General features: G+C 37.6%; 2 protein-coding genes and 1 long non-coding RNA gene across 4 annotated transcripts; 1 reads left to right on the top strand and 2 right to left on the bottom strand.

Annotated features, from left to right (window-relative positions):
* The first annotated feature begins 683 nt into the window (after window positions 1-683).
* On the top strand, window positions 684-1,873 carry LOC113694091 (uncharacterized). Its single transcript, XR_003449249.2, has 2 exons — window positions 684-800; window positions 1,113-1,873. It is a non-coding gene; the product is annotated as an uncharacterized lncRNA (long non-coding RNA).
* LOC113694090 (omega-amidase, chloroplastic) lies at window positions 1,278-5,386 on the bottom strand. Its single transcript, XM_072052818.1, has 10 exons — window positions 5,044-5,386; window positions 4,700-4,816; window positions 4,039-4,263; window positions 3,802-3,895; window positions 3,433-3,507; window positions 2,786-2,864; window positions 2,606-2,621; window positions 2,433-2,513; window positions 2,121-2,203; window positions 1,278-1,656 (listed from the first exon to the last, which is right to left on the bottom strand). The coding sequence occupies exons 1-10, from the start codon at window positions 5,131-5,133 to the stop codon at window positions 1,572-1,574; spliced, it is 945 nt and encodes a 314-aa protein (XP_071908919.1). The 5' UTR covers window positions 5,134-5,386; the 3' UTR covers window positions 1,278-1,571.
* Window positions 5,387-6,405: 1,019 nt separating this feature from the next.
* On the bottom strand, window positions 6,406-11,823 carry LOC113691424 (protein Brevis radix-like 4). Of its 2 annotated transcripts, XM_027209553.2 has the most exons (6): window positions 11,662-11,823; window positions 11,331-11,574; window positions 10,748-11,148; window positions 8,024-8,159; window positions 7,379-7,773; window positions 6,406-6,969 (listed from the first exon to the last, which is right to left on the bottom strand). In XM_027209553.2, exons 2-6 carry the CDS (start codon window positions 11,436-11,438, stop codon window positions 6,891-6,893), a joined length of 1,119 nt encoding a protein of 372 aa, XP_027065354.1. In that variant the 5' UTR covers window positions 11,439-11,574; window positions 11,662-11,823; the 3' UTR covers window positions 6,406-6,890. The 2 variants fall into 2 exon arrangements, with proteins under 2 accessions (XP_027065354.1, XP_071908918.1); XM_072052817.1 differs by lacking the exon at window positions 11,662-11,823 and having other exon boundaries at window positions 6,769-6,969; window positions 11,331-11,580.
* Between the last annotated feature and the right edge of the window lie 1,405 nt (window positions 11,824-13,228).

The raw sequence follows: 13,228 nt of genomic DNA, 5'->3' as shown, positions 1-13,228 counted from the left end.
TTTTTTGGTGATTAGTTTGCTAGTTAAAAATGAAGTAGTGGTGCCAAAAGAATGGCTTCGTCAAGCCACTGGGGGAAAATCATGGAATTCACCAAAATGGCAAAGTCAGAACAACCAAATGCCATAGTCAACACACTACTCATCATCAATCTAATAATTGCTTTAATGACTATTGATATTGTACCTTTATTTCTACTTTCTTCCTCCTTCCGTTCCATGAATGCTTAAGATGAAGTGAATTTAGCCAAAACCGTTAGAATTTATTCTCTTATGGATCCTTATCTGGAGGTTTATTTCCCCCGTATTTTTCTTACTTCTGCTTCTTTTATATGCAGATAATATATGATTTGGATTATCCTCTCAAGTGCTATCATTCACAAAATGGCACTATGCTAGAGCATCAATTGGCGCCATTTTGTGACGCACACTTGTAGTGCACAATCAAAGAAGAAAAAATTGTTAATCTTGTTGAATTAGTTGTCATGAACTTGTTTATTGTCCTAATTTTTTTTGCCTCATATTTGTTATTAACAACCTTAAATTCTTAGGGCATAGAAGTAAATTCACTCCATCTTATGTTAGTTATAGGTCCCAAATTCAAGTTGGGGGAGGTCAGTGTTATTTTCAAAACATTAGAGGAGGTGAGTGCAATTGAGGTTTCTGCAATTATCCCGCCCGGGGATTATATACACACACAGTGAAGTGAAAGGTCTTGCCGCGCGTGCGTGTGATTCTGGTACTGACAGGGTGGCCTCCGTGAGAGCTGCTCAGTTTCGCTTTACTTTGCCGCACCTTTTCAGGTCTATTCTCTTATATTATATCCAACCACAGTGGATGGTTCAATTTTGAATCTCAAAACCTAAAAAATTTTGCTTGTTTCTTAAATCCCACTTGTCTCCTGCTAGGAAAAGGATTTTTTTTTTAAAAAAAGAAAAAAGAAAAGGCTTTCCGAATGTCTCCATTTCTATGCTAGCATGTGAGCGCAAACAACCAACATAAGTTAGGCGGAATTACTTTCTTCTTTAAAGGGAACAAAGCCTTACACATTAAATTTTAACAACCATTAAGCAGCAAAACCTGTAAATTCACTTTTTTTTTTTTTTCCTTGTCAGAGGCGAAGGACGGTGATCTGGGGGAGAAAAAGGGCCGGATGTGCCATCCGGAAACCCTAAATTGGAGTCTAAAGCAGCATGGGACACGTTCAGCTTCCAATTTCCGCACCACTGCTAAGCCAACGGAATGTGGATAAGTAAATGACAATAATGCTTCAATATTCGTTATTCAAGCTGATCAAACGCACTAAATTTGCATTAGACTTAACCAAACTTTTGTTGCAAGAATTCGAGTTCCGCCTATTACCTCAATGAGCAAAACCAAGAAAAAGCCTTGCATCCCAGTGTATGGCACAAGGATGGAGGGCAAAAAGGTCTATACAGTAATGAGTATCACAAGTCGCAGACGCTGCTGTGGCCCTGTGAACTACAGGGACCAGGCATTCAAGGCATCCTCCAGATCTCCAACTGATTCCTCCTTACAACCGGATCTCCGCTGTATCAATGGATGAGAACTTTTTAACTCTTTCCTGTATTTAGCCTTTGGACGTCAACTAGCTGATAAAGATCACCTCGTCTTTGCTTCTGAAATGGAAGGTACGTCCTGTATATAAAATACGAAATGCGTCAAGTGAGTGATACCAGTGACAGGAGACGAGCACAGAAATAAGATGGTGGTACGTTAGCAGCACATGCTCGCTAGGATGTGCTTCATTTGTTTCTCTTTCTTTTCCTTTTAGTTGGCATCTACTTTCATTCCAGATTTGAGGAATGATTTGGCATGCATTTCAAAGTATCAAAGCAATATTGAAGTTCTTTCCTTCTCGGTAACAAAAAGAAACCGTTCACATCAATAGATCAAGCAAATTATGGTACCAATTGATCTTCATGTCAATCAGAAATCACATTTAGCAAGCACAAACTATAACCATTTAGTCAAGAGGATATATGAGCATTTATTAATCTCTTGAACAACATGCATAAATGCAAAAGCAAACACAGAAAGAAAGCCAAAGACAGTTATGCCTAATTGTAAGTCTAAATAACTCTGCAAACTCAGCATTTTACCTTCGCTGTTCTATTAATGAATAGTCAATCTCTGCTATCACTATCACCTCTTCATGTTCTGTTGTCGCAATCACTTCCCCAAACTGCAAAATAAGTTTCTTTAGCACAGTACTTTATGTCCGATTAATGATTCAAAATTATCAAGGCCAACATTAGTAGACAAAATGCCATCACATGGCTGGAATTGATGTCATTGTAAGGCTTTGTTCACAGCAAATTGGTGGCAGATCTCATACTTTCGAGTACTTGAACAAATAACATTTATCACAAACGCAAGTGTCAAAAGAAAAGGAGGCATTACAAGTTACTTACAGGCCCAACAACAGTAGAGTGCCCCCAAGCCACATAACTAGCATTATCCACTCTAGCAGGTGAACAAGTAGCAACGTACAACTGTCCAATCAGGGCAGGCAGACGATAAGTCAACAGATAAAACTTAACAGATAAAAATTGCACCAGAGATTATGTTGATATCCATAGATTACCTGACAATCTGCTGCCCTGGAGGTCAAGAAACAAATACTGAGTATTAGTTCATGAAAGATTCAAGAAAACATCCATATGCTTAGAAGTGGACAACAAGTTGAAGTCATCCATCAGGACATTGAACACACCAAATGCCAATGAAACATTCCTGTATTCAAAGACATTTAATTTTCCATTACCTTGCCCTTTGCAACAACTCCCAGTGCAGTGGACCAGTGGTCATGTTGAAAGCCCCAGGATAACAAAGCAAGTGAGCACCTAGATAAAAGACAGATAAGTTTTCTCAAAGAGTCATTTCTAGCAGATTAACCAGTATAAGATGTAAATGATGTTGAATATTGAAGTAGAAAAAACTGCCAGGCTAATTAAATTGGCCAGAAATGCGGTGTTGTTTCTCTTTTCCTGTGGAAGAAAATCAACATATAACTATTATAACCTAGCAAAGTATTTTTAAACATGCAAGATCAATAATTTTAACAAGCTTCTAAAAAAGTTAAGAAACTTTTAATTGCCAAGAAGGTGTATATAAAATCATCTAATTAACTTGAAACAATAAAAGGTAATTTCCCAATGAAAACTGAATCCATTTCAAATAAAAAATCAAGGCTGATGGCATTTCCTGGGTACATAAATCCCAGCACGTCATCTCAAAAAAAGTTCGTATATCAAGCACCTGCCCATTTTAGCACTATTGACAAATTAATCATGATGATACGCAGAATGACATGTAAAGTGAGTACAATTATAACTTAAGGGTAAAATCTGGATTTTTTTTCTTTAAATACTGATTATAGGTCAGTTGTAAGAGAAAGAATTAAAATTATACCCCTTGCTGCATATATGGCAGCCAGTTCTTGAAACCGAATGTCATAGCATATCCCAATTCCAATGCGCCCAACTTCTGCATACAAAACCAAGGTTTTCCATTTGACTAAATTGAAAATAGAAACACAAGTAATGAGTTCATTCAAGCAAGTAAACATTAGTTGACATTAGCCGAATTTAACTGGTATCCTATTGAAAGTAAGCCAATTAACTTTGCACTTCTCAAGCTATCAGCAAACAGAACAACAGTCTTCCTTAAGATAAAGAAATGTAGTTTGCAGACTGGATTTGGCATAGAGCTCTTAAACCTGTGTCAAACTTTAAACAATTATTCTTTAATTGTATCAGTACAAGAGAAAGCACAAAGAACCTGTGTCCACAATAGTTGGACTCTCCCCTGCTGTAAAAGTCATTGATTCTTTGAAGGTCATCCTGCCTGGAATGTCAATGTCAAAGAGATGTATCTGTAACAATGCAGTGTGGTTGAAATAATTTATTAAATCAAACAATTACAGCATCATTTTTCTCAGTGAATTCAGAGTTTGTAAGCTGAAGACTTATATTGGACATTGGACACATAACATTAGCCAGAACCGTAAAGACTGACCTTACGATGCTTGCCCTTAATTTTTCCATCTGCACCAAAGACGCAGCAAGTATTATACAATTTATCCCCACTACGTTCAGGTATGGAGCCACCAATAATGGTGATCTTGAGCCTCTCAGATAGTTCAGACAACATTGCAATTGAAGGAGAAGCACCAACGCCGGCATCTATATCCTCCGCATATACTGGAAAATAATCATTCGAATACGGAATATTCCATATTTCCTGACGTCACAGGAGGGGTAAAAAAGGTTGCTATTTTTCTTTGACATTACAAGAAGCAAAGGCATGGATGAAGAGATACTATAGATAAATCCACACAAGTAGCACGACTGACCAATGCACTATCGTCGAGCTTCCTCCCTAGATTAGATTAGACAGTGTTGCCGTTTTGGCCAACTAGTTTTTCAGCTTTAAGAAGGGAAAAATCTAGTCATTTCAAGCAACTTTACAATTTAATGAAGCATGCAACAACAGGTTGACTAATACCAGAGAATACAGGAGAGACAGCCTTCCTCAACGTAGTATCTTAGCACCCAATCAGAAGAAACTTTTAGCTTGAGAATTTTGGCAAGGATAGATTGTAATACCAGAAAGAGACATAATCCACAAGTCTGAATTAACTAAAGAACACAAGAACAAATTGAAGTCTGCTACTCACGGGAAGAAGGACAAGCTGAGCACCCTTTCCTGCAGCCTCTTCTATGGCCTTCCGAGCATGGGCAATGTTCCTTTCCTTGTCAGCTGTTACTAGCAATTGACAAAGAGCGATTTTGAACTGAAATTTATTAAAAACATAGTTGTTAGGGACAATAATTCAAAACCCACGTTAATTTCTTAAAGTGAATGGAATTTAAGGAGCAACAAACTCCACAAGATTCGACAAGCACATGATCATAGTAGGACAGTTTAGTACACAAATGATGATAATTAACTGATAGTAAAACAAGCATTTCAAACAATTCGGATACAAGTAGTATTTTCTTAGTCAATCTCTAAGCTTGCCTTAGTAATAGGAGGTTTCGGGATGGGAATCGCAGGCGGAACCCTAGCTTCCTCCGGCTTGTACGAAGAAGTGATGGTGCACATTGACATTGGGGCTGGCAGAACTGTTCTGATCGATTTTCCAGAATTCAAAGTAAACGAAAAATGGGAGTTAAATTTCCGAGAGAAATGTGAGCTGTCGAGATGAGAAGCCGAGGGAAAACAACTCGGATTTTTTTGGCTGGCGAAGTTGAATGCTGAAGGATGTGAGTGCAGTTGAATCGCAGTGACGGCCGCTTTCACTCTCTCTCTCTCTCTCTCTCTCTCTCTCTCGCTCTCTCTGGGTTTCGAAATTGTGAAATGTCGCCTCAACGGATTTAACTGAACTACTTAATTCATTTTTTATGCTATGGTGGAATGTGAATGGTCCACCTCAACCCTTATTGCCTCTCTTTTTTGGGTTAATTGCAACTTTCCAACCTAGACTTCCAATTATTCCACTTCAACACCTTGTACTATTAATTTGTCACAAAGGATTGATTACAAAGAAAGCACCAGCCAACTCAAAATCCCTTAACTATATTTATGTTATCTCCTTTTACTATCTTCATATCACCCATCTATTTTTGCTTTTCGTAAATCTTTATTCCTAATTCTCTTGCTGGTCATTTTGAAGAATTAACCTGCTTGGATTGCCGTTTCAAGAAGTTTTTGTAGAAAAATGTATTGTAACGATTTAATGTATGTGAGGTAAAAATGTAATTGAAAAATGTATTCACAGAAAACGTAAAAAAATTTTTTTTTCTTTTTTGCAGAAAATCACAATCCAAACAAGTACAATGTTGATAAATCCATTTGAGCAAAGTTTATTGGAAAGTCTATGAATTCGTACTTCTTTCAAGGAGGTTTAAGCATGTCCATTGTTGGTCGGTTTTCTTATGTATCATCTGCTAAATCAAGATACAATTTTACAACTAGACTGCATGCTTATTGCTTATTGAATAATTCTTTGGAATTTGCTCTTTCTCGTGAATATGACTGCTAGAATGCATGCTTTGGTGAATTTATTTTTTTTTTTGGGAATTTGCCTAGATACAGCTTGTGGATATTAATCAGTATGAACTTTTTTGCAGCGTTAATACCTTTTGCTAGTTTTAAGATTTCATAGTTCAAGAGGCACCATGCTTATGCTTACTAGGATTTCAGTTCAAAAATGATTTGTTTCTTGTGCCTTTGCGTAGTTTTGGCGTTTGAAATTGTGTTTAGAAATATTATTGTCTTCGGGTGTGTGAACTATTTTGATTAGTGAAAAGAAGATGGTCAAGACCGCAAGACTCATTGCTCAACATGCAAGGCAACAAACCAAAATAAGAAAAATGAGGATTGATCAAATTCGATCTCTGATTCATTCTCCCAAAGCATAGCATGAAACATTTACAGACCATAAAGGGTGATTCATTCATAACATGAAATATATTAATGGGTGGATAATATGGAAAATTTTGCCCACATAAACATCTTTTTTGATGTGCACCTTCAATATTCCTGACTCTCAAATTGTATACCAATTAGACCCCCACAAATGGTATGGATGCTCCCCACCCATCATAGTTTAGACAATATAAACATGAAAAGCAAAAAGATTATAATGACTCACAACCAGAAGGTTGCGTATATATAATTGCAGTCGAAAGGCTTGAACTCTTCTAACATGATGCATCACTTTCATGTGTGAAATTTGGTCCATTTTCTCAGAGAGGGACTCTGGTTTTTTTGGAATGAATACTGCTGCCTTCTAGCAGGCAGAAGCTCTCCTCTTCATTCCTCAAACAGCAACAAGCAGCGGTATATGTAGAAACCCGTCCAACTTACAAGTATTGTTTATGTATCCTGGCTCTGTTCTCTTCCCACCATAGTCTAGCATGCATCTCCCCAAATTTTTCACGACTGCATTTGACAGAGAATTATACATGCAAAAAAAATCAAGTTAGCATGCCCTATTTACCTAAATATAACAATAAACAAAGGGTTAGACTCTTGTAGTTTCATTTGAGATGCGTCAGTGTGAATCAAATGAAGTTCATCTAAACAGATGGTTGGTTAAACAATAGAAGCTAAAAGTCCTGTGAGACATGACTGAATTGTCTGAATCAAATGAATTCGCTTATCAAACTGTGTTCTGCTAGATTTCAGTAAGTGTTAAGCAAACATATGGTGAGGGCAGTAAGTTTCTATAAGTAAGCTTTACCATCCAACAGCATAGCATTCTTCTCTAGGAAGCTTGTTGACCATCTGCTTCAATGCATTCGAAAACGTATGCAGGTACAGTAGTGTGCAAAGATGCAGAAGAACAAACCTGAATCTGACACGTCTGAGTTCTCTTCTTCCATCTGCTAGTGCTCTGATAGTGATGTAAACTCCTGGCTCATCCTGTTCAACCCACTCAGTTTCTAGATCACTGACATTGCTGATTGATATGTCTCCAGAGCGATCTGCATCTCTTGATGAGCTGGTCCTCATCGAGGCATCAACTGATGATGTTTCTGTCTTAGCACCACTTATGCTTGAGAGTTTTGGAGTAGATGCAACACCACAAGAGTCGTAATTATGACGAGATATTGCCGAATGTTGTTCAAGGGAATCAGAGGAAGAGTATCCCATTCCTGTTGGGCGATAGAGGGTACGAGGAAGCGGTTCTCTACTCAATGGTGGAGTTACGGGGCTGTCTTCAACGGACTCAATTTTTGAACTCTATAAAAGAATGACACTTTGTGATTAGAATGTCACTGTTAAGAAGAGCAAGTCACTAATTTGTGTGACCTGATTAGCTTAATCGGATTAATACTAGTCAGCAGCTTGGAGGATGCGCTAAAATCCACAAAATGGATGTTCGGATAACAAAGTGTACATAATGTCCTCAGTTTGAAATTGGTACTATGTCTATGATGCAGGATCCAACTGCCAAAGCGTTTAACATAATCTCATGGTTAAGTACGCTCACCTCATCTTCAGATCTCGGAGGTGTTGGAAGAGGAAAAGCTTGGCGATTCAACCTCTGGACATTGTAAAGCTCCATAACCTTTTCATAGTTCTCTGCCCACCATCTTTGTGCTTGCCATTTGTTGAACGTTTCTCGACTAATGCAGATAATAAACTTTAATCAGATGCCTTGACCAGGCCGATGAACAGAGTATATCAGCAAACGTTAGTTAGCTTATCTGCATGTTACAAGTGAAAAGCATACATTCTGATGCATCAAAAGCTATCAGCTACACAGATGACGAGCGTAACAATGAAATTATATTTTATCGGATGTCCCCGAAGAGACGTGCAACAATGAAATTAGGTAGCAGTAAATATTGTCTTGAGGGATAAACTTGATGTTAAAGATGCAGAAGATTTCATGACCATGCAACAGATAAGTGATAATACGTCTTTCTTCTTTTAATTTTGTATATGCCTAACTCATAGCAATGGAAACATCAATAAGAGAAATTTCTTGTGCTGCATTACTTTGTTATTGGTTTTCGTGGTGGACGAAGTAGTGATTTGTTCCCTATACCTGCCATTACATTTCTTTATTGTTCTTATTATTATTCTTCCTGAATTCTTATGGTAAACAAGATTACACCTAGCAAAGTAGTAGTTCATTCTTTATTCAACCAGTGTTAATTGTGGTAGGCCACTAAGCTAGGCCACCACAAATTTCTTGGAGTAGAGGACGCCATTCATACTTAAAAAACCACAACTATCCATGGTGCATGGATGATGAAAGGGAATAGATTTGACTTTGGATGGATGCTTTCAGAGTGTGAATAAACAATGGGGTCATGACTCATAATTTGCGAAAGCAGCCAACCAAGAAAACAGCCAGTCATTTCACGGGTTTGGATATTGAGTCACAATCCATGAAGAGATATTAGAAGTCCAGAAAGCTAGTACAATATGTCCAACCTTACAAAATATTAGGTTATTTGGGATATCCGTGGCACGAGGGTTCATTATCATCATCAAGAAAGGAAGAGAGTTTTATGGTCCCCTGGAAAATGAATCATCCATCTCACAATGCTACATCCTTATCATAGTAGTATTTACTCTAAGCAAACAAGAAAGTGAAAGCTCCCCAGTAATGTCCCTTATTTAGAAGCCAATTTCAGATTCACATTTTGTCAAAATTGCAGTTGTAAGCGACCGCAAGTGCAAATGTTGCAACGCCTACATCCTAGTCCTTCACAGACAAATTGACAACAATGGTACAAGATGACAAATCAAACGGTGCGCGTGAGGAAGATGGAAAATGAAAGCATTTGCAATCTTCCGACAAGACTGCAACAACTAGTGAAAGGTTGGCCAACACAATCAAACCTGACCCACCAAAGTCTTGATGAATTTGTTGCTTTTTTGCCTTTGTGGACTTTGAAAAGTAGCCAAAGTCCTATAAATATTCTCATGGCCTTTCCATTATCTCAAGAGCATAATTGCTTCAAGCCCTGCTAAATGCTGGTGGTTTGAAATTAACGGAGGATTAAAACCCACTTTTATGGAGCGTCAAAATTTACTTTTAACACGCTTGCTTTTTGTAATAAGTGCAATAAGTATCCTTTTTGCATGGCAAACAAAAACCAAACCCCCTGTTTCCTTCCCACCTACACCATAACCATACCTGACATTTGCACATTGCTGGAAATGATAGAAACTACCAATAACCAGTATTGGGCCATCATTTGTTCGCCATTTCAACATAAAAAATATGCATGATCAATTCATTGTATTGGGTGGCATTATCCACAAGATGCAGGAAAGCAGCAAAAGGTATAAACAATCCTATAAAGAGAAGAAGTTTTTTAGGTGAACTTTTAGAAATCTTTTACAACCCTTTTTAAGGCAACTCACGAACACAAGTCAATGACGCAGCTTCCCTCTCATATTAGAGAAATCCTTCCAAGAAATTCCCCATGTCATTATATAACTAGGCTCTTTTATTCTCTACTTGATGTATACATGTTCTCTTGCGCTAAAGTGTCTCACATTATGATGGGCATGACTTGACATTCAATTAAACTATAACCCCACATATCACTCGAACGCGAAAGTGAGAATTTTCACTCTTGAAGTTTTCTGCCCTCTGTAATTTTTTTAGATTCAAAAAAAAAAAAAGGGGGGGGAGGAAAGGAAAGGTAAGAAGTGAAATTAGAAGACTAGAATAGAGAGCTTTTCAATAGCGTGGCCAGTATAAAGTAAATGTATGCATTAAAAGGTTTGCGGCAGTTTCTTGGCTAGTAATGCAACATTTGCTCATGAAATCCACGAGAGGGCAACTTTGTCAAGATAGAAACTTCGGCAGCAGGTTGGTCCAAGAAATTAATTATGCCAAATCATAGTCACCACTGACAACTCAATTATTATCACAACTAGTGTTTATTTCTGGAAAAGAAATAATTCACCTTTTTGGATTACATGTAGTATGTACGATATATGCCAATATCACCATAAAATAAATAGTAAGTAAAATATTGTGATTTTTAAAAAAAAAAATTACTAGTTTTTTTTTTTTTTTTTTTTTACTATCATATGCGAAAAGTGAAAACTAAAGACATGGCATTAATGGAGAGGTCTATATCCAGAGGAGAACAATAATTTTAAAAAAAATAAAAATAAAAATCTCACCAAACTCCGTCAAAATTCAGATAAAATTATGTGTAGAAAATAAGAGAGTATTAATTACCTAAACCGAATTCGCTTAAGATCATTGCCGCCGCGTGGCAAAGAGACAAAGGTAATTAAAACACCGGGTTCCACCTGAGCCACCCATTCTTTAGGCTCGTTCTCTTCCACGAACACCACCGGGTCGACTCGCCGACCACTCGCTGATACCGGCGTTCCTTCGCCGCTGGAAATTCCTTTCAACCTAGCCTCCAGCTCCTTCCTCCCCGCAGTGGAGCTGGAGTTGGAGCTCCCCGTCCGCCTGTAGGACCACCGGAACCTCTCGGACGAGGCGGACAACACCGAGTCCGACTCGCCGCCGCTGCTGCTCCCATTCTTCCGCGGCTGCTGCTGCACCGGCTGAGTCGTGCACGGGTTGCAGTGACGATACGCCCCTGAAGCCTTCAATGCCATATCCTTGATCTTTAACACCTCAAAACCAAACATAAATTTTTTTAAAAAAAGATGAAGTTAGGAAACAATCTGCCATTGAACCATAAATCAACGTAAGAAAATGTGTGGGACACATAAAAAAGTTTATGCGTTCAAGTATATTTCAGAGAGAATCTCTTTAGTGATGAAGGGTGTTGGGAATTGGATTGCACCTGAGAAGTGAGATTTCTGATGGCTTGTTTACTAGTGGGATTGCCATTGGGCTCATGATCAACGGAATCATCCGTGGGTTGCTTGGAACGTGCTATGCATGTTAGCATCTTTTTAATGTTTTTGTTCTTCTCTCCGTTTGCCCGATCGTATTGGTACGGCTCTCTGCTGTGGGAGCAAATTTGAAAGTTGATCAAGGAAACAACGTTGTCATGATATACCAGCCACTAGAATTCTGCAAATAACCTTCGAAACCAGAAACAGCATAAGATGAAGATACGAAATTGAGAAGAAAAAATGAAAGAAATGGGAGTGAAAGGCATATATTAGTACCCGAATATGGGGAAAAGAAGAATGGGAGGGATGGATTGTGGAGAGTGGGGAGCAGTAGAGGGTAGCTAGCTTGGTGGGGTTGAGTTGAGAAAATGGTAAGAAATGAAGAAAGGGGTGGGGAGATAACGAAGCACTAGCCGCTAGGGAAATGGAGATGGTGCCCAGGCAACTTTTTATTGCATCCCTTAAATTGCGCCATCTAAGAGATTCCAATGCATTAAAATCAACCCTCCAAACCCCTCCCCCAGTCCCCCGCCACACCCCTCACCTCCCCTCCCCTCCCCTCCCCTCCCAGAAATAAAAAATAAAAATAAAAAATCATACACACAGACACGCACGTATATATATATATATATATATATATATATATATATATATGTTAAGAAAATGTTATTTATACCCCTATTTTTTAATCACATTTTTATTATAATTTTAATCATATATTATTCACATGCCAAATTATATGATAAAATAAATAGTGACAATACAAATAACATTTTTCTAAAGTTAAATAAGTATAACATTTTCTTTGGTATGTAATCTGCAACATCAACTGTACCTAAGGCTTTGTTTGAATTGCATTTTTTTTGAAATTTTTATAGAAAAAATGCAGTAACGATTTAATATATGTGAAATAAAAAGATGATTAAAAAATATGTACACGCGGGATTTGTTTGGATACCTTATTTTTTCAAATAATATTTCTTTTTTTTTTGGCAAATAATATTTCGCTTACCTCGTAAACACATTTTTCAACTCACTTTTTTATATTTTCAATTATCTTTTTTTTATCTCACATACATCAAACCATAAAAAAATGTTACAATAATTATTTCAAATAACACCCTATCCAACCAGAAGAAAAATTGCAACTCAAACGCGCCCTAAAATTCCTCGGATCATGAAGTTGTAACTGGTACTACTAGTACATAATCTGGTACTACTAATTACGAGACCGTGCTCTGTGTACGTATCACACCAACCAAAAAGGTTGCGTTACGAAACGGATATGCTTGTCATTATATTTTTATACGCATGTTTTTGGTCTTAATTAGTACATTTAGGAGAATTTTTAGATTTTGAAAGACCAAAAGTGGAAATATGGTTTTATTTGAGTTTGGTCATGTTTCACATTCTGGATCAAGGTCACAAGCCACTTTCAGTATGTAATAATAGTAATCTATGGTACGTGCTGACTAAGTAAGTTCGAGTAAAAGGAGAATGCTCACTTTACCAAAAATCTTTTTTCTTTTCTTTTTTCTTTGAAAAACAAAGAAAGAAAAAAAAAAAAAAAGACTCAGTGGCTTTGGATCTGCGAAGCTTAAGCTAAAGCTTTAGTGGGCCTTTTGTCTTCTTTTTCTTTTTTATTTCTAATTTCCTTTTGTATTTATACTTTCAAAGTTAGATTCTTCTTTTAAGTGGTTGTTTGGGGGGGGGGGGGGGGGGGGGGGGGGGGAGGACTGGGGACTTTGCTTTTTGTATTTCATGCAACATCACTGTCGCGGGTTAACTCATGAACATAGTGGTGGCGATATTTTTTTGTCCTTTTTGAGCCTTTAATCCAAAT

This window comes from Coffea arabica, chromosome 6c (assembly GCF_036785885.1).
Source record: "Coffea arabica cultivar ET-39 chromosome 6c, Coffea Arabica ET-39 HiFi, whole genome shotgun sequence".
NCBI lineage: Eukaryota > Viridiplantae > Streptophyta > Magnoliopsida > Gentianales > Rubiaceae > Coffea > Coffea arabica.
The sequence above is the reverse complement of the archived record's forward strand: the minus strand, read 5'-3'. Positions and strand labels throughout refer to the sequence as shown.

Coding starts and splice junctions, on each gene's coding strand:
- LOC113694090 (XM_072052818.1), bottom strand. CDS start 5,133: ATGTCAATGTGCACCATCACTTCTTCGTACAAGCCGGAGGAAGCTAGG. Junction 2,865..3,432: donor TGCCATATATGCAGCAAGGG/GTATAATTTTAA, acceptor TCTTTTATCTAG/GTGCTCACTTGCTTTGTTAT. Junction 2,204..2,432: donor ACTCTACTGTTGTTGGGCCT/GTAAGTAACTTG, acceptor CTTATTTTGCAG/TTTGGGGAAGTGATTGCGAC.
- LOC113691424 (XM_027209553.2), bottom strand. CDS start 11,438: ATGCTAACATGCATAGCACGTTCCAAGCAACCCACGGATGATTCCGTT. Junction 8,160..10,747: donor CTTAAGCGAATTCGGTTTAG/GTAATTAATACT, acceptor TATCTGCATTAG/TCGAGAAACGTTCAACAAAT. Junction 6,970..7,378: donor CTCAGACGTGTCAGATTCAG/GTTTGTTCTTCT, acceptor TGTCAAATGCAG/TCGTGAAAAATTTGGGGAGA.